Source organism: Aedes albopictus, chromosome 3 (assembly GCF_035046485.1).
Source record: "Aedes albopictus strain Foshan chromosome 3, AalbF5, whole genome shotgun sequence".
NCBI classification, from domain to species: Eukaryota; Metazoa; Arthropoda; class Insecta; order Diptera; family Culicidae; genus Aedes; species Aedes albopictus.
Window position 1 is genome coordinate 119,794,521 of NC_085138.1, and position 26,546 is coordinate 119,821,066.

The 26,546-nt window shown below is 41.8% G+C and overlaps 1 protein-coding gene across 9 annotated transcripts in view; it reads right to left on the reverse strand.

Moving 5' to 3' along the window:
- LOC109399355 (voltage-dependent calcium channel type A subunit alpha-1) overlaps positions 1–26,546 on the reverse strand; it is a 119,590-nt gene that overhangs the window by 22,714 nt on the left and 70,330 nt on the right. For all 9 annotated transcript variants that reach the window (XM_062858481.1, XM_062858480.1, XM_062858482.1 and 6 more), the window contains exons 4-16: positions 22,783–22,880; positions 22,207–22,362; positions 21,911–22,140; positions 14,863–14,966; positions 14,314–14,786; positions 12,723–13,575; positions 12,092–12,655; positions 11,886–12,029; positions 11,619–11,820; positions 11,388–11,552; positions 11,177–11,287; positions 11,025–11,108; positions 10,777–10,959 (exon numbers count right to left, since the gene is read on the reverse strand). In XM_062858481.1, coding sequence (XP_062714465.1) covers positions 10,777–10,959; positions 11,025–11,108; positions 11,177–11,287; positions 11,388–11,552; positions 11,619–11,820; positions 11,886–12,029; positions 12,092–12,655; positions 12,723–13,575; positions 14,314–14,786; positions 14,863–14,966; positions 21,911–22,140; positions 22,207–22,362; positions 22,783–22,880 — 3,367 coding nt within the window. The remainder of the gene's footprint in view (positions 1–10,776; positions 10,960–11,024; positions 11,109–11,176; positions 11,288–11,387; positions 11,553–11,618; positions 11,821–11,885; positions 12,030–12,091; positions 12,656–12,722; positions 13,576–14,313; positions 14,787–14,862; positions 14,967–21,910; positions 22,141–22,206; positions 22,363–22,782; positions 22,881–26,546) is intronic.

The window sequence follows — 26,546 nt, forward strand, 5'->3', positions numbered from 1 at the left end:
AATGATTCCTTGATAATGTTCACTGTTGAGATGCTTGACAGTATACTAATGAAAGAGGGACTCCTGAAGAAATCCATGGGAGGATTCAAATAGGTAAAATATAGTTGGAATTCATAAATAAATTACTTTAAAAGTATTTGACGAAAAGCATGTAAAATATTTAAGAACGTCTTTAGAAATTAATTATAATTTTATCAACAATTTTCTTGAAAAAAAAAGGAAATTATTGGTAAAACTGCTTGATATGGTTGAATTGTTTTGGAAAAGTTACTTGTAAGACGTTTCAAGTAATCCCTGGGAAAATATCTTGTTAAATCTCTTAATGAATGTTTGGAGAAATCTCTAGGAGAATCTGCGAAGAAAACCTTGGTTTATCATCAAGAGAAATGTATGGCAACCTGGAAGAATCGATTGTATACTATCTAAAGAACATGTCCAACATGGAATACTGGAAAAAATGTTATGAAATTCTTGAAGACGATCGATTTAACAGAATTTCTAAAACCATACACATTTGTAATTGTAAAGGAACACTGCGGTAAAATAAGGTATTTTTTTAAGGACAGACTTGTTAGAATCCCAAAATGGTCGCCACAATGGCCGACTGTGGCAGCTACTCACGATTTCGAGCGCACAAATCTCTTCGTAAACAAAACCAGCGCATCTGATCTGCTTATTTTAAGCTTATTACAAGTGAGCAACAACGGAATAATGAAATGCACTGTTGTTTGAAGCTTGATTCTTGAGATTTGTGCGTCTGAAGTTCTCCTGCACTGTTGAAGCGGGATTTCAAGACGCTTGTCCTTAATATGGCAATACTTTTTTCTGTAATGATACAATACACTGACTGTCCTACCCAAGACACATTAATTAAAGTTTTCCATTTATACCTCCATTTAGACACATTAATTAAAGTTTTCCATTATACCATTTATACCTAGTTTTGAACTCTGCATCTAGTATCTTTAGATTACAAAAATATTGATCATGTTTAAGAAAAAATAATGGTTCTCATGTAGATGCAATAGAAATTATTATCCTGGACTTTCAATTTTAAGGGTGGTTTATGTTCTAAGAAAAATTCCCGGTTTTTTCCCGGTTTTTCCCGGTTGTTTGCTATTCCCGGGTAATTCCCGGTTTTCCCGGAATTCCCGGTTGAGTGGCCACCCTGTTAATTGGAAAAACATGAGAAGAGACATCGAGAATTACGTAAAACAATGTGATTCATGCCAGAAAAATAAAATTTGTAAATCCAACAGAATTCCGTTAAAAGTTACTACAACGTCATCCGAGCCATTTGAAAAATTATATACAGGGGATGGTTAAAATGTTTGGGATAGGCAACTTTTTTTTCTCTCACCAAAAAGTTCAACATGCTATAACTTTTCATAGAGTGCATCAAAAAATCTCAAATTTTGACTGTTTGTCAACTCATTATATGTGCATCAGTGGTACAAATTTGGGCTCGATTGATTAATATTTCGCAAAGTTAGAACCGTTCGGGTAAAACACCTTTTTTTAGACAACTCATTTTTGAGCTAACATATCTCGGAACCCAGTGAACCGAATTGAATGAAATTTTGAACGTACTCTACCAACGTGCAAATGCTTCACAAACCATTTAAACATAGGTACTTTTAAAACGTTGAAAAAAGTTATCATGCATTGACACTTTTTGGATTTTTCTCGAAAAAATGTATTTTTTTTACATCAATGTCAATAAATTTTAGTGTTGATAACCAAAGATTTTCCACTTCTGTTCTCGAATTATCTCTAACCAGATATATTAGAGCCTATTTAGATTGAAGGAAGAACACATTTAAAAATTTTTGTGTGGTATTGTAAATTTTACTTATTTTTCTCTATATGGGTAAAAAATTCAACCCGGTATAACTTAATTCGCCGTGAGAAAATATAACATTTTATAACGTCGTATCAAGTATCAATATATTGTTGATAAACGTTAAAAAAATCATTCAATTCGGTTCACTGGTTTCCGAGATATGACAGTTCAAAAAATAGTTGTCTAAAAAATAATGTTTTACCCGAACGGTTCTAACTTCGCGAAAAATTAATCAATCGAGCCCAAATTTGTACCAATGATGCACATATAATAGGTTGACAAACAGTCAAAATTAAAAATTTTGTGCTGCACTCTATGAAAAGTAACAGCATGTTGAATTTTTTTGTGGGAGAAAAAAAGTTGCCTATCCCAAACATTTTGGCCATCCCCTGTATGGACATTGTTGTTCTCCCAGAGTCCGAATGGGGCAACAAATACAGGGGATGGCCAAAATGTTTGGGATAGGCAACTTTTTTTCTCCCACAAAAAAATTCAACATGCTGTAACTTTTCATAGAGTGCATCAAAAAATCTCAAATTTTGACTGTTTGTCAACCTATTATATGTGCATCATTGGTACAAATTTGGGCTCGATTGATTAATTTTTCGTGAAGTTAGAACCGTTCGGGTAAAACACTATTATTTAGACAACTAATTTTTGAACTGTCATATCTCGGAAACCAGTGAACCGAATTGAATGATTTTTTTAACGTTTATCAACAATATATTGATACTCAATACGACATTATAAAATGTAATATTTTCTCACGGCGAATTAAGTTATACCGGATTGAAAATTTTACCCATATAGAGGAAAATAAGTCAAATTTACAATACCACACAAAAATTACTAAATGTGTTCTTCCTTCAATCTAAATAGGTTCTAATATATCTGATTAGAGATAACTTGAGAACAGAAGTGGAAAATCTTTGGATATCAATACTAAAATTTATTGACATAAATGTAAAAAATCATATTTTTTCGAGAAAAATCCAAAAATTGTCAATCCATGATAACTTTTTTCAACGTTTAAAAAGTATCTATGTTTTAATAGTTTGTAAAGCATTCACATATTGTTAGCGTACGTTCAAAATTTAATTCAATTCGGTTCACTGATTTCCGAGATATGACACCCCAAAAATGAGTTATCTGAAAAATAGTGTTTTACGCGAACGGTTCTAACTTTGCGAAATATTAATCAATCGAGCCCAAATTTGTACCAATGATGCACACATAACAGGTTGATAAGCAGTCAAAATTTGAGATTTTTTTATGCACTCTATGAAAAGTTATAGCTTGTTGAACTTTTTTGTGAGAGAAAAAAAAGTTGCCTATCCCAAACATTTTGGCCATCCCCTGTATGCGCTGGTCATGCAGGACGACCTTACGAGATTTTTGGTAGTAGCTCCAATGGACAATCAAGAAGCGGAGACTGTATCCAAAACTTTTGTCGAAAAATTCATTTGTAAATTCGGTACTCCGTTGGAACTGGTGACAGACCAAGGAGCAAATTTCATGAGCAAGTTTTTTAAACACGCATGTAAAATTTTGAAAATCAAAAAAATCAATACAAGTGCTTATCATCCACAAGCCAATCTAGTAGAACGATCAAACAGAGAATTGAAAACATATTTACGACAATTTGTCGGAGGAAACCCGCAACAATGGGACCAACATCTTGATTATTTTACTTTTGAATATAATACTACAAATAATAGCTCAACCAGATACAGTCCGTTCGAACTTTTATATGGAAGAAAGGCAAGGATTCCTACCTCCATATACACTCCAACAGATTCAGATATAACATATAATGACTATTTTTGCGAAATGAAACAAATTCTTAAAAATTTGCATGAAAACGCCAAAAGAAATTTGATTGTTTCCAAAGAGAAACGTAAAATTATTTATGACAAGAAAACCGAAGAATGGCAACCTATGTGGGGCGAATTGGTTTTAGTACAAGCAATCCCAACAGGAACAGGTCAAAAACTTCAAAGTAAATGGAGAGGCCCATACGCAGTAGTTGACCTACCCAGCGAACAAACCACAATTATTAAAAATGGGAACAAATTTCAAAAAGTCCACAATAATAGGTTAAAAAAGTATAATGATTGATTAGCTATGCATAGTCGTCAATGTATAAATTGATGTAAATATTGAAAATCCAATTATTTCCTAATTACGAATGATTTTTGTAAATATTAGTTACTAAATATGTTGTTAAAAAAAATACCATAGGAATAATATGTTAGGATAGAGGCTTGCGTAGGATAGCTAGGAATATTTATTGAATTATTATATTAAATAAACAATTAACATATATAATTGTAGTAAGGTTCACAACAAAGCGGTTAACGATTGGAGAACATACGAATTAACTTAATTGATATTATATCGTAACTACTTAAAAGGAATTGATAAAAAATAAAACAAAAAATAATGATAATAGCAATAAATAAATTTTATGAGAATATGAAGAGACATAAAGAAATGAGGATGATGAATGAATCAGGATAATAAAAATAAGGTTTCGGGATATTTTGTACAGCTGAATTATAACAAAAATGCGTCCATCAATTCGGCATGAGTTTGAATGCAAGAACGATTTGAATGTACCGAAGAGCTGAAAAGGGGTAATTTGGGATGAGGAAACATAACTATGCAAAATGATTATTTGAAAAGGGTATATAGAAATTGGGAATGAAGAATTGGGCAATTGATTTATTGGGAATAATATGATGGGAAATACAAAGTAATCTTGAAAGGGGATCATTGGGGTATATCGGGTAACAATAGCAGGGAATGTATAAGAAGAAAAATAATAACTTTAGAGATTCTTGAATAAAGAAGCAGCTCTATTTAACGTTAATACATATGGAATACATAATAAATGAGGTTTGAACAAACAAACAAAAGACATAAATTGTTGATTGAGAGTATTAATAATAAAAAGAAACAATGACAACAACCGAACGATTATTCTCTGAAATGATAAAGCAAAACGGATTAAACAGAAAAAAAAAACAATTTAGAAACAATTTAGACCCAAATGAAACTACGGAGGACGCTCCTATATAAAATGGCCATGTTACATAACATTTTTGAAAGTATATACGAGATCGGATGAAAATTGAATGATGAGGACAAGGGAGGGCCCCCCAGAATGCTTGTGAATGTTGAGTGTGAATGATGAATGAACAACTAATTTGAAAAAAAAAATAATAATGATAATATGTGAATGAAAAATGAAATAATATTTATAGATTCGGAATCATTAGGTTGCGTCAAGAAACAAAAACTAGAAATTAACATAAATATATTTATATTTTATAAAATCATGAATTAAACACAAGATCTAAGTCTCGTTACAGGTATCCATCCAAAAACCTTATTCGGTAAGGGGGAGAAGTCGTAGCAATAAGGCGATCAAGCCGAGCCTGCGAAAGGAAACGGAGCAAACAGGGATTGAAAGAAAACGCACTGGAGAGAATTCTGTAGTGAGATTTTTTGGAATTGGTAATACAGATGTTTATAGTGATCCTGCAGAAGCTTTCCATTGCTACAACTCACATTTTAATATTTTACGGTTTTTGAGAAAAAAAAACAGTTTATGACTATTAAGAAAAGTAACGGTAACAGATCATAATTAATGTAATGGTGCAGTTTTTTTTAAATACTAATGTAAAGGTTATATTTTGCACATACAAGAAAAACAAATAATAATAACATGAAGACTAAAAGTTCAGTTTGCCATGGTAGATCAATATTTTATAAATCGATGGTTTCGATAGAATTTAAATATAACTTCCTCGAGAGATGACGCGGGCGGACAAGACGAGAAGGCAACACCTGGCGAGAGCAATCAGAGGAGCAGTTCAACGGTACCTCTATGAAAACGTACCACAGCCAATTGGTACGATGACGAGGAATAACAGATCGGATGGAAAGTTGAAGGTCAAAGGTGCTGGTATGACGGAGGAGAGAATTCAGCGAACATAATTTTATCACCGGAGACGATTCATGGTCAACTTGGGTGGCACATCTAGACAAACATTACTGAACATCTAATAATCTGCTAATGTGGACCACCACACAGTGCGGAACAGCACGAAATACAACAACCACAACAACTCATACAAAGATGTGACGAGAGACAAAAGGAAAGACGTCATCAAAGTTCCCGAAAATTTCCGACACAATGTAGTGTTCATCAACCGCATTATTTTTACCACTGAAGAAGCACTTACTCCGTGTTTCATACAGGAACAGTAGCCAAAACCAGGAATACGTCATATTGACATCATCAAAAACTTTGGAATTTAAGTCAAATAATTACAAACGGATTGTGCAACAGTTCCACTATTTGCACCAGGTCAAAGCCGGAAGAAAGGGCGATAGCTTACCAACCACATCATCGTAAATATCAATAATAAACAATCCAGTTCGGAATGCAGCTTGAGACGTTTTTCCAAGAAACAACAGTAAAACTATTTTTTTGCAAACGACAACGCAGGAATTACAAGCACGGAATACGATACAACCGAGGAGACGACATCAACTGAATCTACTACATAATCTTCAAGACAAACCAGTATAACAGGAGAGCAACGATACCACTCATCTGAGACCTGATACTAACCAATTGATCTGGGGATTTAACAAGAAGAGGCAAATATCAATGGCAGACGAACAACCCCTACGACGAATCAAGAGGAGCAGCAGCGAGTACCAAGGAAGTCATTCTCTTGAGGAAGAATGTAAGAAGGTTAATACAAAATTTAAAGTTTCTTTGGGATATTCAGATCAATCAACTGTAGTGGAAAATATTGTAAGACACTTACTGGGAAGATAAAGATTAGTATAGCAGTTTCAGTTTATATATTAACAATCATCGTTAGCATCATCATTTAAATGCTGAGTTTTTTTTCGGGGGATACATTTTACCCACATACTTACATTTGAACGTGATTTTATACACGTTCAAACTCCGCTAAGTGGGAGGGCATGCAAAGACCTAAATATTCCCACGCCTTCCGATATTCAAAGTCAATTCAACTGAAACAAAAATGCATTTTCACCCCACATTCCCAACAGCTGCCCGGGGGGGGATTTTAGATTCAATTTTCATCGTAGGGTCTACCTACCTCACGCACGGCATATTGGAAGCAACGAAAATCGCACCATTCGTTACTAACCTAGTTTTTATAACCCATCATCGTCCGGTGGTGGCCGGGTGCGATCATGTTGCAACGCGCTAGGTCCGATCAGTGTGGTGCAATTTCAATTACGCTTGGGACAACGATGGGTAATGAACCCGAAAGAATGATATGGAACCGCGACATCCTATTGATCGCGCTGGAACAAAGATTGTTTATTTTTTGTTTCGATTGGCGGCATACGGCGCCGGACTTATTTTGCACTCGATTTGTTTTGACTTCGAGTTAACTGAAAGAAAAGAATGTGGGGGTATAATTTCAACCAACATCCGCGGCCGGGGCTTGGTAGGGTCACTGTGCCCAAGTAAGGTACACTTCAATAACAAAGCGGGTGCTTTGTTTTGGAGAATTTGGTGCCAAATTCCAAAGACGATGAGGATGATGATGGTGACGATGATGATGATGGGGAGAATGATAATGACGTCGATGGTGGGGTTCAATTCTTTCACACACCCAAGCATTGTATACGCTCAAGTGAGGCGGGGCTAGAAGATGTAGGCCTTGGTGTAAAGATTCTCAGTAGGTTTTGTGCGAACACGCCCAAGTCAGGCGTGGTTAGGATATTTAAGTTTTTCGTTGGCATTAAGATTCTTGGTAGGGTTTTGGATACGCCCAAGTTGGTTCGGGCATTGTTAGGAATTATCATGACATCTTCGGCAAGACGAGAATGATCGTAGGAATTTTAGACACGCCCAAGCTGGTTCGGGTATTGCTAGGAAATTTAGGCTATAAATACGGAGGCTTTGGCTTCAGTCGGGGTCAGTTGTCGAGAGTTCGGTGACAACGTTAACGCAGGCAGCACATCGGATAAGTCTTGAGCTCCCATGTGGGACACCTCTAGATACTGTCCAAATAAAGGCTGTAGGTAGGACGTAGTGTATTCAAGAAGAAGCTGGAAGTGTCTCTAGTAGTTTGGTGAAGAAATACAGAAAATGTTAAGGTGATATAAGAAAAAGTGAATCGTTGTAATATAAGATAAGTGATGGTTTGTGATACTTCAATATAGTTTATTAAAACTGTGTCGGACTGTAATGAAATGAAAGATATCACATTCCGTGTTGTGTTTAATGTAGCCCCTGGACGGTACAGGGCGCTTCACAAACGACTGCACTTTTGTCACTAACAAACCCGGAGTGTGATTGTGTTGGTGACGGCAGCCACTGCGGCAGCTCGGAAATCTATTTTTAGACCGTCGGTAAGCGGATGGGGAGGAGAACGACTAGAAAAAGACTAAAAAGGCGAAACCGATCAACTTTTTGTAAATGCTTTCGTGAGTACCTGCGCGTTATCCATCACGGCCAAAGCTGCACTTGGGTGTTGGCGTGATGGATTTGCTTCACCTTCTTCGTTGTGGCGATGTTAGGGTAAGCATTTTATAGATGTGTGAGTGCTTTCGGACCATGTTTATGGTTTTTATTTTGTTGAAACAAATGAAATTTTTGACATTATATGAAATTATGGTAATCGGTTGTTTTTATCGATAAACTCTAAATGAAAACAATTAAATATAACTTTGGAATAAGTAAATTCTCAGTTTGAAAATCAACCATGCGTTTTATTGTTTTAAACAAGCGCCATTTTTCTGCGTGTAGTAGACACCAACTCCTGGACGGAGTATTTACCCATCGTCCATAACGCCGCCATTTTTCTAGACTCAATTGCCGCTGCCGGCGGGTAGTCGGTATGGGTCCGCTATGATGGTGATATCTGTCCCCCACTCAGAAACCGCCTGACAAAGCAGTTGCTGTTTGCTGAGCTGCGTCACAGTGGTTCAGGTTAAGCTGCGATACCTGCACTGCGATTTGTTCACTGCGGCTTTCTTGGAGGCCAGGCCCGTTGGATGCCTGTTGTTCGGGAATTTCCCGGTACAAATCACTCAGACAAATGGATAGACTCGGGCAGCCTTGTGCCTTATGGCCTTCGGCGCCGCATCTCCTGCACAGTTTGCTCCTATCAGTGCCTTTGCAGTCCCATGATTTGTGTCCTGGTTTTAGACTCCTGAAACAAACCTCCGGTGGCTCACGGGATATCAGATGACATACGCACCAGACTACCTTGACCCTTCCTACTTTAACGGACTTTTTTTTACGTCCGCCACAGGTAGCTTTGGTAAAGCCGGCCCCTTCCGTAGCCTAGCGGCTACGGTGGCCACCTGCACGTCGCACTGTTGCCGCAGTGCCGTGACGAGCTCTTCCACTTCGGTGATCTCGTCTAGGGTTTTCACCTTCAGAGTCGCCTCTTGTGTAAGAGCCCTCACTTCTACACTTCGCTAAGAACCTCTTCCGGCAAACTTTTGTAGGCGGTGCCCTTGCGTTCCTTATCGCGCTTCAGCTCCAGGATTATCTCGCCCGTACGAGTACGTATGATACTGCGCACGTCAAGTCCCAGATCTTCGTCGCTTCGCATCGCCTTCAAGACTTCCGAGTACTTAGACTCGTCTTGATGACGAGCGCGTTGCCTTTTTCGCGCATGGCACTTACTCTTTACGCTTTCTTGGTTGGACGTCCCTGTTCTTCTCGATCTGCGGCTTTTCTTCTTCCTCTTCCGCTCGACTTTTGCCCAAGGGTGGTCCTCCCCTTGATTCACCCGACTCTGTGGTTGCTGAGGGCCTAATAACGGTTGTAAACCCATGTTCTCTTCCATCCGGAATGGGTCAGCCTTTTCAGGCTCACCGTTCCCAGCTTTCTGGCTGTGGTCCAGCTTGCCGGCATTACTGCCGACCTTCGGGGTTAGTATCTTCCTAGTTCCTAGTCTTGCGTGCATCGCCAGACAACTCATCACCTGACGGCTGCCTCACCCGCTTCTGCGATTGCTTATCACGAGCAGTCGCATCCGGCACACCTTTGGACTTCCTGTGAAAGCGAAGGCCTCCGTCTGGGTAGACGTCGTAACCTTTACTTTCACCGGTTCCGCCGCTGCTGCAGTCTTCACTAGTCTCACATGATCCTGCTTGGTAGCGTTCATCGACTCACGAAGTCGCAACAGGGCATCGCCTTTCTCGCGCTTGGCACCTTCTCTTTTACGCCTTCTTGGTTTTGCGTCCCTGTTCTCCTTGATCTGCGACTTTTTCTTCTTCTTCTTCAGCTCGATTTTCGTCCAAGGATCCTCCCCTTGGTTCACCATACTCTGTGGTTGCTGAGGGCCTTACAACGGTTGCAACCCCCTGTTCCCTTCCATCCGGGACGGGCCAGCCTTTTCAGGCCTATCCTTCCAAGCTTTTCGGGTCGCCTGTCTGGGGTCCAATTTGCCGGCATTACTGCCGACCTTCGGGTAAAGTATCTTCCTAGCCTTGCGGCCATCATCAGACAACTCATCACCTGACGGCTGCCTCACCCGCTTCTGTGAGTGCTTATCACGAGCAGTCGCATCCGCCACACCTTTGGACTTCCTGCTAAAGCGACGATCGAGCAACTTTTTTACCCCCTCGATCACTTATTCCTCGGCACGGGTCGCTTGACACCTTGAATTAGGGTTAGTATTCCTATTCTTATTCGACAACTACACGACTGACTCGCAGAATGATGGGAAGGGCCATATACCGTCCCTGTGACCCCAAGAAAGAAATTTTATTGGATGTGCATTAGCTAAAGTGTGAGAGTTTCAAGCATTTAAACTATTTCTTAGGAGTAGCTTAAACTTCAGTTACATCAATGACTGACTCCTAGCTACTTCAATGACTAACTCTCAATACTACCGTACTGCGGTACTACTCACCTGCATTCCGATGATTGCATAGATAAAGAACAGCATCGCAATCAGCAAACAGACATAAGGCAGTGCTTTGAAGGATTGAACAAAGGTCCACAGCAGAATACGGATGGTGTCACCTTGTCGGAGCAGTTTGATCAAACGGGCCGCACGGAACAGACGCAGGAAGCCGACGTTGAAGGAATTTTCCTGAAAATCATAAAGGATTAGTGTTGAACAATAATACTTGTATATTCTTAGTGGTTATATCTCACCCAAAGTAGTAGAATAAGAGCGTCGACGATACTACCAATAACGGTGATCAAATCGAACACGTTCCACGCATCTTTGAAGAAATTCTAAAAAAGAAGGCAACAACAAATGAGTGAGCTCCGTCCACTGCCGGTCGGGCCGGTTCGGCACTCACCCTCGCACCAAACCCGATGATTTTGAGCACCGTTTCCACACTGAACATCCCCGTGAATATCATGTTGAGATACTTCATGAAATTCTCCAGCTTTTTATTCTGGTCGTGACACTGCAACAAGAGAAATGAGAACCATTGTCAGTTAGTGCGCATGGTCACTGACCACGTGCACCGTCGTGATGCACCGTGAAAAAGCGCGCGGTAAACAAACCTTCAACATTAGCAGCAGAGTGTTGAACACAATCAGTGACATGATGAAATACTCGAATGGTGCTGATACGATGATTCGCCACACGGTGTACTTGAAGCCGGAATGTTTGGTGGGAATATAGCGCTCCAGCGGCCGCGCTCCGATTGTGAAATCGATGCAGGATTTCTGTTTTTCGGGAAGAATGTTGAACGTGAAGTTGTTGAGGAATTGAATTTCAACGAAATCAATTACCTGATTCTTATCGATCTCGCCATCCTGTAGTTCCGCTTCGCCCTGCTCCTGGAAAGTGATGATAATCAAGGCAACGAAAATGTTCACGAAGAAGAACGGAAACACGACGAAGTAGACGACGTAGAAGATGGACATTTCGATACGAAAGTTCTGGATTGGTCCCTGATCCTCGTAGGTAGCTGCCATGGAATTCTGAAGAACTCTGTGAAATACGGAATCGAGATTGAAGTCAAACCTAGCCTGAGAAACGGGTTTAAGGTTACTCACTGTGGCCATCCTTCACCGGTCTGCACTGCGAACAACGTCAGCATAGCGGTTGCCACGTTGTCGTAGTTAAAGTACTGCGTCTTCCATTCCCGGTCCGCCTTCTTTGGCATACCGTCTACTTCGTCGAACACGAAATATGAACCTCTGCAAAGAAAATTCACGTTTAGTCAAGATCATGATCAGATGTTCTAGAAGAAGCAACTTACTGGCAGTCGATGCTATTGTGTTTGCTATCGTCACTACAGTAGAAGAACTTGCCGTTGAACAGCTGCACTGCAATGACGGCGAAGATGAACTGGAACAGAATGTACACGATCAGGATGTTGATGACGTTCTTGAGCGATCCAACGACGCAATCGAACACTGCCTTCAGCTTCGGAACACGTTTGATTGTTTTCAACGGACGTAGCACTCGCAGCACTCGGAGTGACTTGATTGTAGACAGATCGGCACCGGCATCGCTCCCGCTGATGTCGAACCCGATACTGATGACGGCACAGCCGACCACGACGGCGTCCATGATGTTCCAAATTTCACGCAGATAGCTACCCGGGTGAAGGATTACGCCCAAATCGATCAGCTTTAGGAGCAATTCGATCGTGAAGACACACGTGAAGGCGTAATCCAGATTGTTCAGTACGATGTTACGGGGGGCGTCTTCCTGCACAGGATCTTCTGCGGCCAGCGCGATCGAGGACAGCGAAATGACGATCATGATGAAGAAATCGAAGTACCGTAGGTTGACGACCCAATGGGCTGCCCGGCGCATTCTGGTGGATAAAAGCAGTGAATAGATTTGGATGTTTATAGAGCTCAGTACCGAATTTCAATACTCACGGATTGGTGGACGAGAATATGAACATGCAGGAGTACGGCAGCATCGGTTTCGGCCCTTCGCCCTGTTCCTCTTCCTCTTCCTCGGCCTTGGCTTCCTCCTTTTTGGTTTCTTTCTCCTTCTCTGCTTCCGCCTCTTCCGTTGTTGGCGTGCCATCTTTTGCCTTTTGTAGTGCTTCCATCTCCTTCTCCAGTTCCATCTGCTGTTTCTCCTTGTCTCGTTCCTGCTGCTGCTCTTCTGCTGCGGTCAGCTCTTGTGCGTTCGCCAGATTATCGACAGCGATAGCCAAGAATACGTTTAGGAGGGTGTAGTTCCCGAACAGTGTCAGGATGATGAAGTACAGCGAATAGATCATCCCGCTCTCGTGTCCGCCCTGTGAGTTGATGCCGAGGTACATGACCTCGTTCCAGTCCTCCCCGGTGAGGATCTGGAACACGGTGAGTAGTGCGATGGTGAATGTGTTAAAGTTAGTCGGTGGTGTGCCCTCGGGCAGGATGAACTGTCCCCCGAACAGCTGCATGCCGAGCAGCGCGAATATCAGAATGAACAGAAAGAGCAGAAACAGCAACGAGATAATCGAACGCATCGAACTGAGCAAAGAGATGACCAAGTTGCGGAGCGAGGACCAATACTTGGTGACCTTGAAGATGCGCAGCAACCGGAGAGCTCGCAGTACGGAGATACCGAAGGAACCCTCTTTGTAGGCGGACCAAACCACCTCGAAGATTGAACCAGCGATAACTATGCAATCGAATCGGTTGAAGGCCGACTCGAAGTAGATGCGAGGCCCGAGTGCGTAGATTTTGATCAACATCTCGCACATGAATAAGCCTAGGAACGCAAACTCGGCGTAGTCTAGAAGAGGGGTAAAATTAAATGTTAGTTCGAATAAAGAGTGTTCACAAAGTGCATTGGGATAGAGGGCTGGTGTGTTAGCAAGGCTGGCAGTATAGCAATCACACAGATGATGGTGAATCGCAAAATAGACAGGAAGCATGTTCCCTGTAGAGTTTCCGTCACTTGCCGGGGAAAGTTGGACACATAGAAGGCTAAAAGGATTACACATATGGTTTTGATAAAAATACAGCAAATAGATATAAAATCAGCTAAAGGATAACTCAACTATATTAGTAACGAGGTATTTGGCTAATGAAATCCTAATTGAAATCGCTACATCTGTTGAACAGGCAGGAATTACTGTCTACCGGGGAGGTTCACTACAAAACGCCAAAACATACAACGAAACAAGAAATGATTTACCATCAGCAAATTGCAACATAAATCAGAAATAAATAATCTGTGAGAAACAAAACTCCTCCCGCGATGATATTGTTTGGCCAACATCATCGCTGTAAACGCAAATCTCATGAGTTTTGCACCTGACAACCCGCATTATACGGAAACTGCCACTTGCCGATGGCTCCGATCCTACTTGAAACCTCTAAACAAAAAAGAGTAACCGCTAATAGTTTGTGCAAACTGAAATCTACTAGCAATGAGAACTGGTGATGAAACACTGTCTTAGCTCACGATGACAATATCCATTGACCACAAATGGGAGCGTGTCGTACGCGAAGGCAATGCGCTACTCACATAAAAACAACGACAACCAGTTCGGTTGCCCGTAGTGTTCGACCGCCACGCAGATGGTGTTCAGGAACACCAGCACTATCACGAACCAGTAGAACCATTGCGTTTTCACCGTGTGCCGAATACCGTAGCGGAAGCGTTTCTCCGCCCGCCAGAATCCGGACTTGGCCGGTTTCTTCTCCTTCTTGAGGATGCCTTCATCGCCTGACTCTGTGGTGGCTTCCTCGTCGTCGGTTTCCGAAGACTTCGACTTGCCGAGGTTTTTCAGCTTTTTCCGCTTGGCGGCGGCCTTCTTGCGGGCTTCCATTATGTACATGCGTTCCTCCTCGGTGGTTCGGTCCTCCGCCAGGATGATCTCCTCCGCTTTGCAGATCCACTCGACGAATCCGTTCAGTTCCTTCTCCAGTTGCTGCTGGCGGCGGAGTTTCAGAAACTCCTGACGGTTTTCGACCTTCTCTCGCTCTCGCGCAAACTCTCTGCAATGGATAAGAAGAAGCAGGATTAATTTGGATCGCCAGAACAATAACATTTGTTCAAAACTAGATAACTTACCCGCTGAGGACACCGAGAACTAAGTTGAGCATGAAAAACGAACCAATAATAATCAAAGGCACAAAATATATCCAATTGAATGTTGAGCCTAAAGCATCATTGGTCTGCAAGGGAAAGAAATAAGTATTAGTGATTCAGCTATGGTATCGACGAATAAAAGGTAAAATGCTGCCAAAGTGCGTTAGCTGAGTGTGTAGCGGACCTGGTGTGATGGTTAGAATACGTGACTGTCACACCGAGGACATGGGACCGAATTCCACTTCCGAAAAACTTACAAAATGTGAGTTTTTCCTTCGGAAGAAAAGTAAACCGTCGGTCCCGAGACGAACTAGCCCTGTGTTAAAAAAATGCGTTGGTTTATTTGAAGCGTCGCTACTGTACGCATCCCTTTAAACGATGCCTATAACGACTAGGGCTGCAGAACGGTGAGTCGATAAGAAGAACGTTTAACATAGCTCTGGCCCACACAAGTTCCTACCTCATGTTTCCACGGGTCAAGCGATGACAAAGACCGCTAGCTAAGAGTAGTGTTCTTAGCTGGTAGTGCAGCCTGGCACTGTTGTGTTTCTGACTTCATCTAGATTGAGGAGGTACGTACCGAGCGTCTGTTCACCAAGGAGGTTCGGCTCAAACAGCGTCTGTTCTGGCATCCAGCGGCTGAGTAAGAAATGCCGCCCAGCTAAATCCAAGGTGGTAGCCCCATCAGCATGGTCATCCCAGTTGAGTTGGTTGGGACACTAAACAGAACTGGCACGGTGGACCTCCGGCGTGACAGGAGCGTTGGCGAAGGCCGAAGAAGACACCCGTAAAAATCTCCATTACGAATAACGTAGAACATCGTAGCGTTGCAGGAACTTTTTTGGACTGGACAGAAAATGTGGAAAAGCGGGCATCGAGCGGCCACCTTCTACCAAAGCTGTGGCATCACCAATGAACTGGGAACAGGCTTTATAGTGTAGGGCAAGATGCGACAACTTGTGATAGGGTGGCATGTTGAGAGTTAGGGGCCATTACTTCAGCATCATCAACGTGCACTGTCCACCATTAAACAGAAAACCAAACCGACCACGTTCTTATCGGCGGTAAATTCTTCTCCGATATAACCAATGCCCACACATACCGCAGAGCGAATATAAATATGGATCACTATCTAGTCGCCGTATGCATACGCTCAAAACTTTCTACGGTTATTTCCACGCGTCGAAGTCGAACGCCGTGGCTCTATGTTGAGCAGCTGCGTAACGTAGAAGTAGCGCAGCAGCTAGCAGTGGCCCTATCAACGGAAGAGAAGCTTGGTTCAGCTACACTTGAAGATGGCTGGAGGGACATCCGATCCGCCATTGGTAGTACCTCGGCTGCAGCACTTGGCTTCGCGACTCCGAATCACAGAAACGACTGGTACGACGGCGAATGTGAACGATTGAAAATCGAGAAGAATGCAGCATGAGCGAGAATGTTGCAACACCGTACGAGGGCAAATTAGGCAAGTTATAGACATGCGCGGAACAAGCAGAACTCAGTCTTCCGGAGGAAGAAGCGCCAGCAGGAAGAACGAGATCGCGAAGCGATGGAAGAACTTTATCGCTCTAAAGACACATGGAAGCTCTACGAGAAGCTGAACCGCTCGTGCAGAGGCTTTGTGCCACAACCCAGCATGCGCCGAGACGATCACGGGAATCTTCTCACGAGCGAGTGTGAGGTGGTCGAGAGGTGGCGGCAGCATTACGATGGGCGACGTTGCAAGTACCGAAGGTGCGTGGTAACAGATCTAGGAGTACGTGGGCACGACGAAAGACTTCCGGCTCCTAACCTCCAAGAGATTAAGGAGGAGGTTAGCCGGTTGGAAAGCAACAAAGCTGCTGGAGCAGATCAACCATCAAGCGAGCTACTAAAATACGGCGGAGAAGTACTGGTAAGAGCACTACACTGGTGATTATCAAGATTTGGGAGGAGGAAATGAAAGGTATCGTGTGTCCCACCTACAAAAATGGCGGCAAGTTGGATTGCGGAAGCTATCGCGCGATCACACTACTGAGCACTACCAAGATACTCTCTCAAATTTTATGCCACCGTCTATCACCGATTGCAAGAGAGTTCGTGGAGCAATATTAGGCTGTATTCATGTGTGAATACGCTACAATGGAGCAGATGTTCGCCATCCGCCAGGTGTTGCAGAAATGGCGCGAATACAACGTGCCCACTTGTTCGACCTCACTTGTTCATCGATTTCAAATCGGCATATGATGCAATCGATCGAAACCAGCTATGGCAGATTATGCACGAATACGGATTCCTGGATAAACTGACACGATTAATCAAGGTAACGATGGATCGAGTGATGTGCGTAGTTCGAGGATTAGGGACACTCTCGAGTCCCTTCGAATTTCGCAGAGGGTTACGGCAAGATAATGACATTTCGTGATTGCTGTTAAACATTGTTTTTGAGGGAGCAATAAAGAGGGCGGGGATAAACACGAGTGGACTGATTTTCACGAAGTCTGTTCAGCTGCTTGGTTTCGCTGATGATATTGATATTATAGCTCGCAAATTTGAGACGATGACGAAAACGTACATCCGACTGAAGAATAAGGCCAGGTGAATCGGATTAGTCATTAATGTGTCGAAGACAAAGTACATGATGGCAAAGGGCTCCAGGGAGGAATCACCGCGCACGCCATCCCGAATTTCTATCGAAGGTGATGGAATCGAGGCGGTTGAAGAATTCGTGTACTTGAGCTCACTGGTGACCGCCGACAACGACACCAGCAGAGAAATTCAAAGACGCATTTTGGCAGGCAATCGAGATTACTTTGGACTCCGCAGAACTCTACGATCGAACAAAGTTCGCCGTCACACGAAGTTAACTGTCTATAGAACGCTGATTAGACCGGTATTCCTCTATGGGCACGAAACATGGACCCTACCTACAGATGACCAGTGCGCCCTTGGAGTTTTTTAACGGATGGTGTTGCGTACCATCTACAGCGGAGTGCAGATGGAAGACGGAACTTGGAGAAAGCAAATGATCCACGAGCTGCGTCAGCTGCTGAGAGAATCAACCATCGTCCACACCGCGAAAATCGGGAGGGTACGGTGGGCGGGTCTTGTCATTAGGATGTCGGATAGCAACCCGATAAGAATGGTTCTTGAGAGCCATCCGACCGGTTAAAAAAAGACATGGTGTGCTGCGAGCTAGTGTGTCGATCAAGTCACTGAAGGACGATTTGCGAACCCTTCGCAGAGTGCTAAGCTGGAGCCGCACAGTCATGGACCGAGTAGAATGGAAGTGACTCGTACGAACCATAGAGGACATTCAGGCCTTACTCTGACCGGTCAGGTAAGTAAGACTGAAAGTCGAAAATTCTCCAGTGAATACGAAACAGTCGATAGCATCCACATACAAGGGCAGTGTTGCAGTTGAACTGAACGCGAGCCAAAAATGAACTGAACGCGTTCAATTTTTTGAACGTGAACGCAGTAAACATTGAACTTGCGTGTCAGAGCTTTTCACTGCTCAAGAACGCCCGTTCAGATCCCCATTCGGCTCAATGTTCTAATGCACTATGAACTTCTGCACGAATGTTTGCTGGCCTGCTTACACTAACTGAAAATTTGAGCGGAGCGGCACCGCTCAAACGTCAAAATTATCTGTGCGAGTAAGCAGAGTTCCGTAGAAAAAAGACTTCATGGAACATGGCCCTTTACTGTACTACATAATACCATATTAGTAATACGTATATACTATACATTGCATTGTCGGGTTGGGAAGGGAGCGGATCGAATCGTCCGGGGTGACAACGCCTCGGTCCTTATGACGCGTTTTTATGCGAAATAACGTTCAAAAGCTTGGATGCGTCATCATATCCTACATGCCTCCTAGGACTTTGTGACGCATTTGTATACACTCGTTGTTGCACAGAAAAATGCGCCATACAACCTAGGACATTGTGGCATCGGGCATTAAGATTCTGCACCGAAATACGGATTATCCGCAATCCACGGTGACCGGACCGATTCCTCCTCACAATAGAAGGTCAGATTCTGAATCCAATGAGCCCAAGATTGCTAGAATTGGCGAAAAAATGGCAGAAATATGACCATTTCAGTTTAGCGGGTACCAGGGTATCATGTTAGCATGTTGGCATTATACTGGTGCAGTTCTTGCTCATTGTTCAAGGTGCGTTCAATTTCGAGCTCGCTCGCGTTCCAAATTTTGAACTGAACAATGTTCAAATCGTTTTGATCGCAGCGTGCTGAATTTGAACATGAACGCAAATTGATCGCGTTCAAATGCAACACTGTACAAGGGAATGAATAATAAAACAATAAAACGCGGCAGGCTACGGTGGGCTGGACAGGTAACTCGTATGCTGGAGGAGCGACAATCTTATTCAGCAGAGAACCATCGGCTTCGTGGTTGGCCGCCCACAAGGTTAATTTTTGAAAATGTGGGCAACCATTTTTAGTGCACCGTTGGTCTCTATTTAGTCTAGAGAAATGTTAATCAGGAAAACAGAATTCGGGGTAGGTAATGTCCGAAGCCATTCCAGGGTGTCTCAGCGTATCCCAGAGAGTTTAAGGAGCATTCCAGGGATTTTCAAGGTCTTGTAGAGCGTTCCAGGGGTGTTCCTGGGAACTCCAGTGCTTTTCTGGGGTTTTAAGGGGTTTCAGGGCTGTTCCAGGGGCTTCCAGGGGCGTTACTGAGGGTATTTAGAGGCGTTCGGATCTGATCAGGGGGATGCAGGGGCTTCCCAGAGGTGTACAAGAGGGGTTCATTGGGTTTCTTGTGCGTTGTAGAAGGTGTCAGGGAGCTTCAGTAGCGTTCCAGGTATTTTGAAAAAGGTCTCGGGCGATCAAGGGACTTTCAGGGGGCTTCAGAGGTATTCCAAGAGGCGATAAGGAGTTTATAGGCATTCTAGAATGTTTCAGGGGCGTTCCTGGGGGTTTTAGAGGTTTTCCATGGGATCTCAGGAGCTTTAAGTGCCATTCCAGCGGGTGTCATGGGTGGTACAGTGGCGCATTTCAGGGAAATCTCAGGGCTGGTCAAGGAAGTTTCAGGGTTATTCAGGGGGTTTCAGGTAAGTTTCAATGGGGTTCCAGAAGGTCTCATGGGGTTTCTGGGTAATTCCAGTGGGTTTCATGGGTGATACAGGAGTTTTCAAAGAATTTCATGTACATTCCGGGAGGTTTCAGGGGCGTTCGAGTGCCTTAAGTCCAATGGAATGCTCCTGAAACCTCAGGTGCTCAAGGAAGTCTCAGGGTAGTTCCAATGATTTAAGTGGGTCTTAGGGGCGTTCCAGTAGCTATGAAGGAATTTTAAGGGGTGTTATAGAGGGTCTTATTAATGTTTCGGGGAATTGAATGGGTTTCATAGGCTTTTAAGGGGGAAATGGGGTTCAGGAGCGCTGCTAGGATGTTCCAGGGGACTCAGTGGGTCTAATAGGCGTTCCAGGGGATTACAGAGTGTTTCAGGAGGTTTCAGGAACGTTTCTGATGGTTTGAGACGTGTTCCAAGTGGTTTCATAGGATTTCATGGGGTTCGACGAGCGTTCCAGGGGATGCATCTCTGACATGACCTGTAACCCTAATATCAGCTGAAATTTATAATTGCGTTGAAATCCCTCTAAAACCACTTGAAAGCCTCCTAATTATCCCCTAAATGTCCCGTAAACCCTTATGAAATTCTACTGAAACCCATGAACAGCCTAGATACACCTTGAAACACCTCTGGAACATTCCTGAAACTCCCGTGGAAGCCCTTACGAACCGCCGTGGACTCCTTAAATACGAAGCTTGAAAATGGAAATCTGATATATTTGTAACAGATAATTCAAATTTTCGTCTACCAAAGTGAACAGTTCACCAATTAGCGACAATCGGTCAACATTAAGATGCTGCTGCTTTCTGCTTTATGGCTCGACGTCCCCACTGGGACTTGACCTACCATTGCATGAATTTGTATATTGTGAGGCAAGTAGAATGATACACTATGCCCAGGGAGTCGAGAAAATTGTCCCGGGAATCGAACCCGCCGTCTCCGGATTGGCGATCCATAGCCTTAACCACTAGGCTAACGGAGACATTAAGATATGCTAGCTGAAAGATGCGTTCAATGGCTTGGGTTCCAGATTTCCGATACAAATGCTCTTTATTCCTCTCTTGGAAAAGGAAAATAAAGGGAATACAAATTTAATGGTTACATAGTATAGGAAATGACTGGCTCTAGACGTTCACCGGATATGTTTCCATTATCGTGAAATTCTGCACGGAAATACAAAAATAAAGTCAGTACTAACCATTCAACAATTGGCGAATTGCTCTACATGCATGGTGGTGGACACGACAGGATTCGTCTAGGAAGCAATGTCACGATAGATGGAGATACCTTCAAGGTAGTCCTAGGATCCTATTTGATGGCTGACAACAATATGAGTCGTAGAATACGAAGGCGCATAACTGGTGGAAGTCGTGCTACTACGGGCTCGAGAAACGAACGAAGATTCACCCACGCATCAAGCGCACTACAGAACGCTAGTCAGACTGCTGGTCCTCTACGGACACGACACGTGGACCATGCTCGAGGAGAGCCTGCAAGTACCCGAAGTTTTCGATCGACACGTGCTTATGACGATCTTCGGCAGTGTGCAGGATATATGGCGGTGAAGAATGAACCACGAGCGTTCTGCATTTTACGGCGAACCTAGCATCCAGAAGCTGGTTAAAGTCGGAAAGGTACAATGGGCAGGGCATGTCGCAAGAACGGTGGACAACTACCCAGCAAAGTTGGTGTTTTGGTGTTTGTTACTGATTCGTTTGGCTCAAGAAGGCTTGGAGCGCAGAGAATACAATAGGCAGACCATGTGGAGCGTGACTCGACGGATGTCAGATGCTGTTTAAAGGTTTCATGTTTTTATGTAACGTTGTTCATAAGAACTTCAGGGCACTAGACGAAGTATATCAACGCAGAATGCTCATGCCTACTAGTTGTAGTCCTGAACTGAAGATAGCTAGCATACGATAACCCAACGATAACTCTACTCATACTCACCCAATACATGGTTGACGTCCAGCCCTCCATCGTGATGCACTGAAACACGGTCAACATCGCGAAGCCAATGTTGTCGAAGTTCGTAATGCCGTAGTTGGGGCCCTCCCACTGCTCGATGCACGCACTCTCGTTGTGATTGCACAGATGCACTCCGGCTGGCAGTTCGACGTTCATCGTGTCGTCGTCGTCGTAACAAGGCGTCGGCATGTCACCTTCTTCAACAATTTCAACTGAAATGGAGAAAATTGTGTTGAGTCTTAAAGCCCAGATTCCCGTAAGCTGTAACCGCTACTCACAGGCATTTTCTAAGCTATAACAACTTTTGTGCAAAGCACCCGAGTAAAATTCTAATCCTATAATTGCGAATATAACGATTGCAAACAAGACTAAGAGTCCGATCTGGAGCAACGGTGCCATCGCTTTGATGATGGACTTCAGCACGACTTGTAGACCTTGAGGGCGAATAAAATGAGAAAATTGGTGTTAGAAAAACTGCGTAGAAAAACTACACGTCAATGATTGTGCTACAGTTCTACTGGTACTACCGATTCTAGTTCAGCATAATGTTTGCTCGGAAAATAGGGACAAGCGAAATGTAGAAATCAAACGGTCTAAAAGTGATGAAAAACGATGGTTTCTAAAATTCTTTCAAATAAACACATCTATCGTCGGAAAAGTGCCTACGGATGATACAACTACGGTGGTGGTGTGAGGATGTATTCTAGTGCAGCATGATCCAAATGGAAATAGTGATAACCAAATCATGAGTATACACATAAAACAAGGACCAGGACATGATGGGCCTGTTCCTGTAGCTTTTTTTTTGAGCGGTAGTGACATGTAAGTTTAGCTTGGTATACTATTCTACTCACTAGGAACTCCAGAAACTAATTTCAAAGGTCGTAACACACGAATCGACCTTAACGTTCTGAGATCTATATCGAGCGGAAGAGGGAGCAACGTGATGAGCCTATAAAAACACGATAGTTCAGATCGGATTTAGTTCGAGTTGGGATGTTTAGGGGGCGGTGGGAAATAGTTAGTGGTTGGGAAGGCCTACCTCATTATGTATTCTAATTATTCTTTATCTCCAGGTTTCAGTTTACTAGTCTAATCTACAATCTAGTGGAAGGACAAGTAAACTCATACCAAGGCATTTTGTTCTATCTGCTAGCTTCAAGCCCTACCAGTCTATCTGATCTAATTCACTATCCGAATGGGTATATTATATAGTCAGTGTTTTGAAAAATCAGATATTTTAATTTTGATGTGCCTAAAGGACTTTCAGGGAATCTTGGGATTGGCATGTGGGAGGCTATAGGATCTGTAGCTGCTATTAGGCGTTCAAAATTTTCTCGAATTCTCTGAACCCGTTACGGAATTCAGGTCGTTCCAGAAAATTTCATACATTGGTGAAGCTCCTCAGAATCCTAGAACTACATGGATTTCAGTATTCCGTTAAGGTTAGGCGGTGGAATTTAGCTGATGCATCGATTTCCGTTGAATCCGTTCGTTGTGTTTGCTTGATCGTTGTATGATGTTGTTGAAGTTTCGTTCTGACGAGTTATTTTCATAATCCTGAAAACTACGCGTTCATTTGTACTCTTTTGATATTCAATAGAAACCCTTTAGAATACATATATCTGTCTAGAATATTCATCTGCATTTTCATCTCGGCTTCACGGTAACAGACATCGAGTTCACCTAGCTAACCATAGTTCTGGAGTAAGCCGTGAAGCTTACGTGTTGTGTTCATGATCATGATCATGGAAGTGCTCGTTCAGATTCTACTATCATTAACAACTACTTCCGGTGAAGATTGCTACATGAACTGGGAACTTTGATCTCTATCGATCCATACCAACCCATTCTAATGTTTCAATATCTAAACGTATCAAATATGAAATGAAGTTTTTCATTCGAATTATATATATCAGCGCCGTTGTTCTAACCGTACTTACGGGTTACCATAGAAAGGCTGAAACACGTCAGGCTGAAATTACGAAAGGCTTAATACATAACGCTGAGCACCGAAAGGCCAAATCTAAATGATGATCTCAGATAAAATTGAGAAAGTGAATATGCTATACTTTATTGATCTGTTATATAACCATTACTGTAAGTTTTAAAAGTTCAGAATAGGTTAAAAATTTGCTCTCTATAAAACTTTGACTTTTTAACTGTTTGACTAAAATATTACCTTTTTTTGTGTTTTTGATACGGTGTCCGGCCATTTGATCAAATGCCGTTTCACCAAAATCTATGTATGTATATGTAAATGCGCTTTGAACATTTTCATGCTATCCAGGTCATGATAATTCCCCATTTTGCCCTTTAAACCAATATTGCATCAGTTATCGTGTTTTTAAAGAGATGGCTTTCACCAGGAAGGCTTCCAGGAATTTTACAGATATATTAACCAAATAATTCTCTAGAAAGTCCTTATGGGATTCTACCAGTAAATCCACTTCGAATTTCTCCAGGAATTTCTTGTGGAATTTCTGCATTAGTTCCTGCTGGGATTCATTGGCAAATCTAGCTTTTTCTTTTTTCTTGCTCACTCTCCTAAGCAAACAAAAGAAAGAGCGGGATGCAAAGGGGTGCTGCGGCACCCCTTTCCATCTTTCTCTTTCTCGTGTTTGTTTAGGAAAGTGAACAAGAAAAAAGAAAAGCTAGATTCGCCAATGCTGGGATTACTCAAAGAATTCCATTGAGAATTCCAGCTGGGATTCCTATAGATTTTTTACTGTGATTTTTTCAGATTTTTCTTCAGATAATCTTCCATGAATTTGCAAGGGACTCTTTCCCAGAATTTCAGGCAGTTCTCCACAGATTCCTCCAGGGATTCTTCTTGATATTTCTTTTGAGATTTCTTCAAGTAATTCCTGCAAGAATTTCTTCACGAAATCTTCCAGATTTTCTTAAAATACACCAACAAGCGATTCGTCCAGGAATTCCTGCTGAGATTTCTTCAGGAGTTTCTGTTGGTATTGCTACATAAACTCCTCAACTAATTTTTGTGCGGCTATTCCAGCAATTCCTGCTTAGATTACTTAGAATTTAATGCTGGGGTTTTTTAAAGGATTCCTACAATAATTCCTTCTATGAAGGAATTATTCCAGGCGGTTTTCCGGATACTATCTGGGAACTTCTTTACAGATTCTTCCGGTAATTTTCCCCCATGAATCCCTCCAGAAATTTTTATTCGTATTCATAGCGCAATTTATCCTAGGATACCCTCAGAAAAACCTCCTGGGATTCCTACTATTATTTTCTACCTCTATCCATACTTCAATCATAGCACATTCAGAAAATCAAAAAAAAATAGGAAAACAATTTGAACCTTGTTTAATGCTCATGGAAGTGGTAAATCAAATTTCAGAAAAAAAATTGATCCTGTTTTGATAAAAACTGTCAAACAGTAAAACAAAATCAAGAATATCGGTTCATAAAATCGCATTTTTTAAATTTTTTTTATTTTTTTGAATTCGTTTGTTGAAAATTCCAAAAATCGTTTCTCCTTGCTTGTTTTAAAAATCGACGAAGAATTAAAAAAATCGAGAAAAAATAAGTAGAAGCATTTCACTATCCTGGGCGACTTAGCAATGTTTGAGGTTGAAAGTCAGCTTTCTACAGAAAATAAAAAAAAGTAAGGTTCTTGTAAAATTGAAATTATATGACATCTAACATAGATCTGCGATGAGTATTACTCTTAGTGTATTTTTTCCTTAAAGTCCTTTAAATATCCTCAAACATCTTCGAATACATTATTTCAATGCAACAAATGAGTAGCGTGGCGTCACAACGTTGTATCATACTTTTCCCATTTTTAACATACTTTTCCAATAAAAACTTACTTTTCAACAGAACAAACTTATTGGAAATTTTACAAGGAATCCGAATATGAGGGTTTAAGGTCAAATTTACGAGTTATAGTGAGAAATCTGACCAAAAAGGCGTCAAAACGTTGTAACGTCACGGTAGAATGTGTCACAAACATGTTTAAATACATTATTTCAATGCAACAAATGTTATACATAATTTCTTATAAGAGAAAATCGTTTATAAAACCCAGCACATGAACAAAATCTCATTTAAATTGAAAAATATAACGTCAAATTTTGAGTTTTTTTTAGCTGGAAATGCTCATTTAAGGCGAAACTGGATGTATTTTCTCATTTTTTATTTTTGATTTTTTATCAAATAACGGAGTAATATTTTCAAAATCGGATTTCATACACATGTAGACGAAGCTTCAATTTTTAAACAAAACTTAAAAAAAGATTTTTGCAAAAATGAAAAATGCTTTCCAACAGGAGAAAAAAAAAACTCAGGAAATAACTTAATCCTTTATTCACATGTGAATGAAAACCGATTTCGAAAATTGCTACGTTAGGCCGATACAAATATTTAATTTGTTTTATTTATTTATTTTTATTTATATAGTATAATTCATCTGACAATATTGTCTTAATGAATAATGTTACGTACTAGCTACAATGAATTTAATCTTCTAATTTTACTGACAAATTTACTTGTGGACACACCGAATTCAAACGAGGACTCTACAGAACTAAACATACGAATCATTGCACAGATGGGTTGATTGTAGCCGTAATTCGATCGATGGAATCGT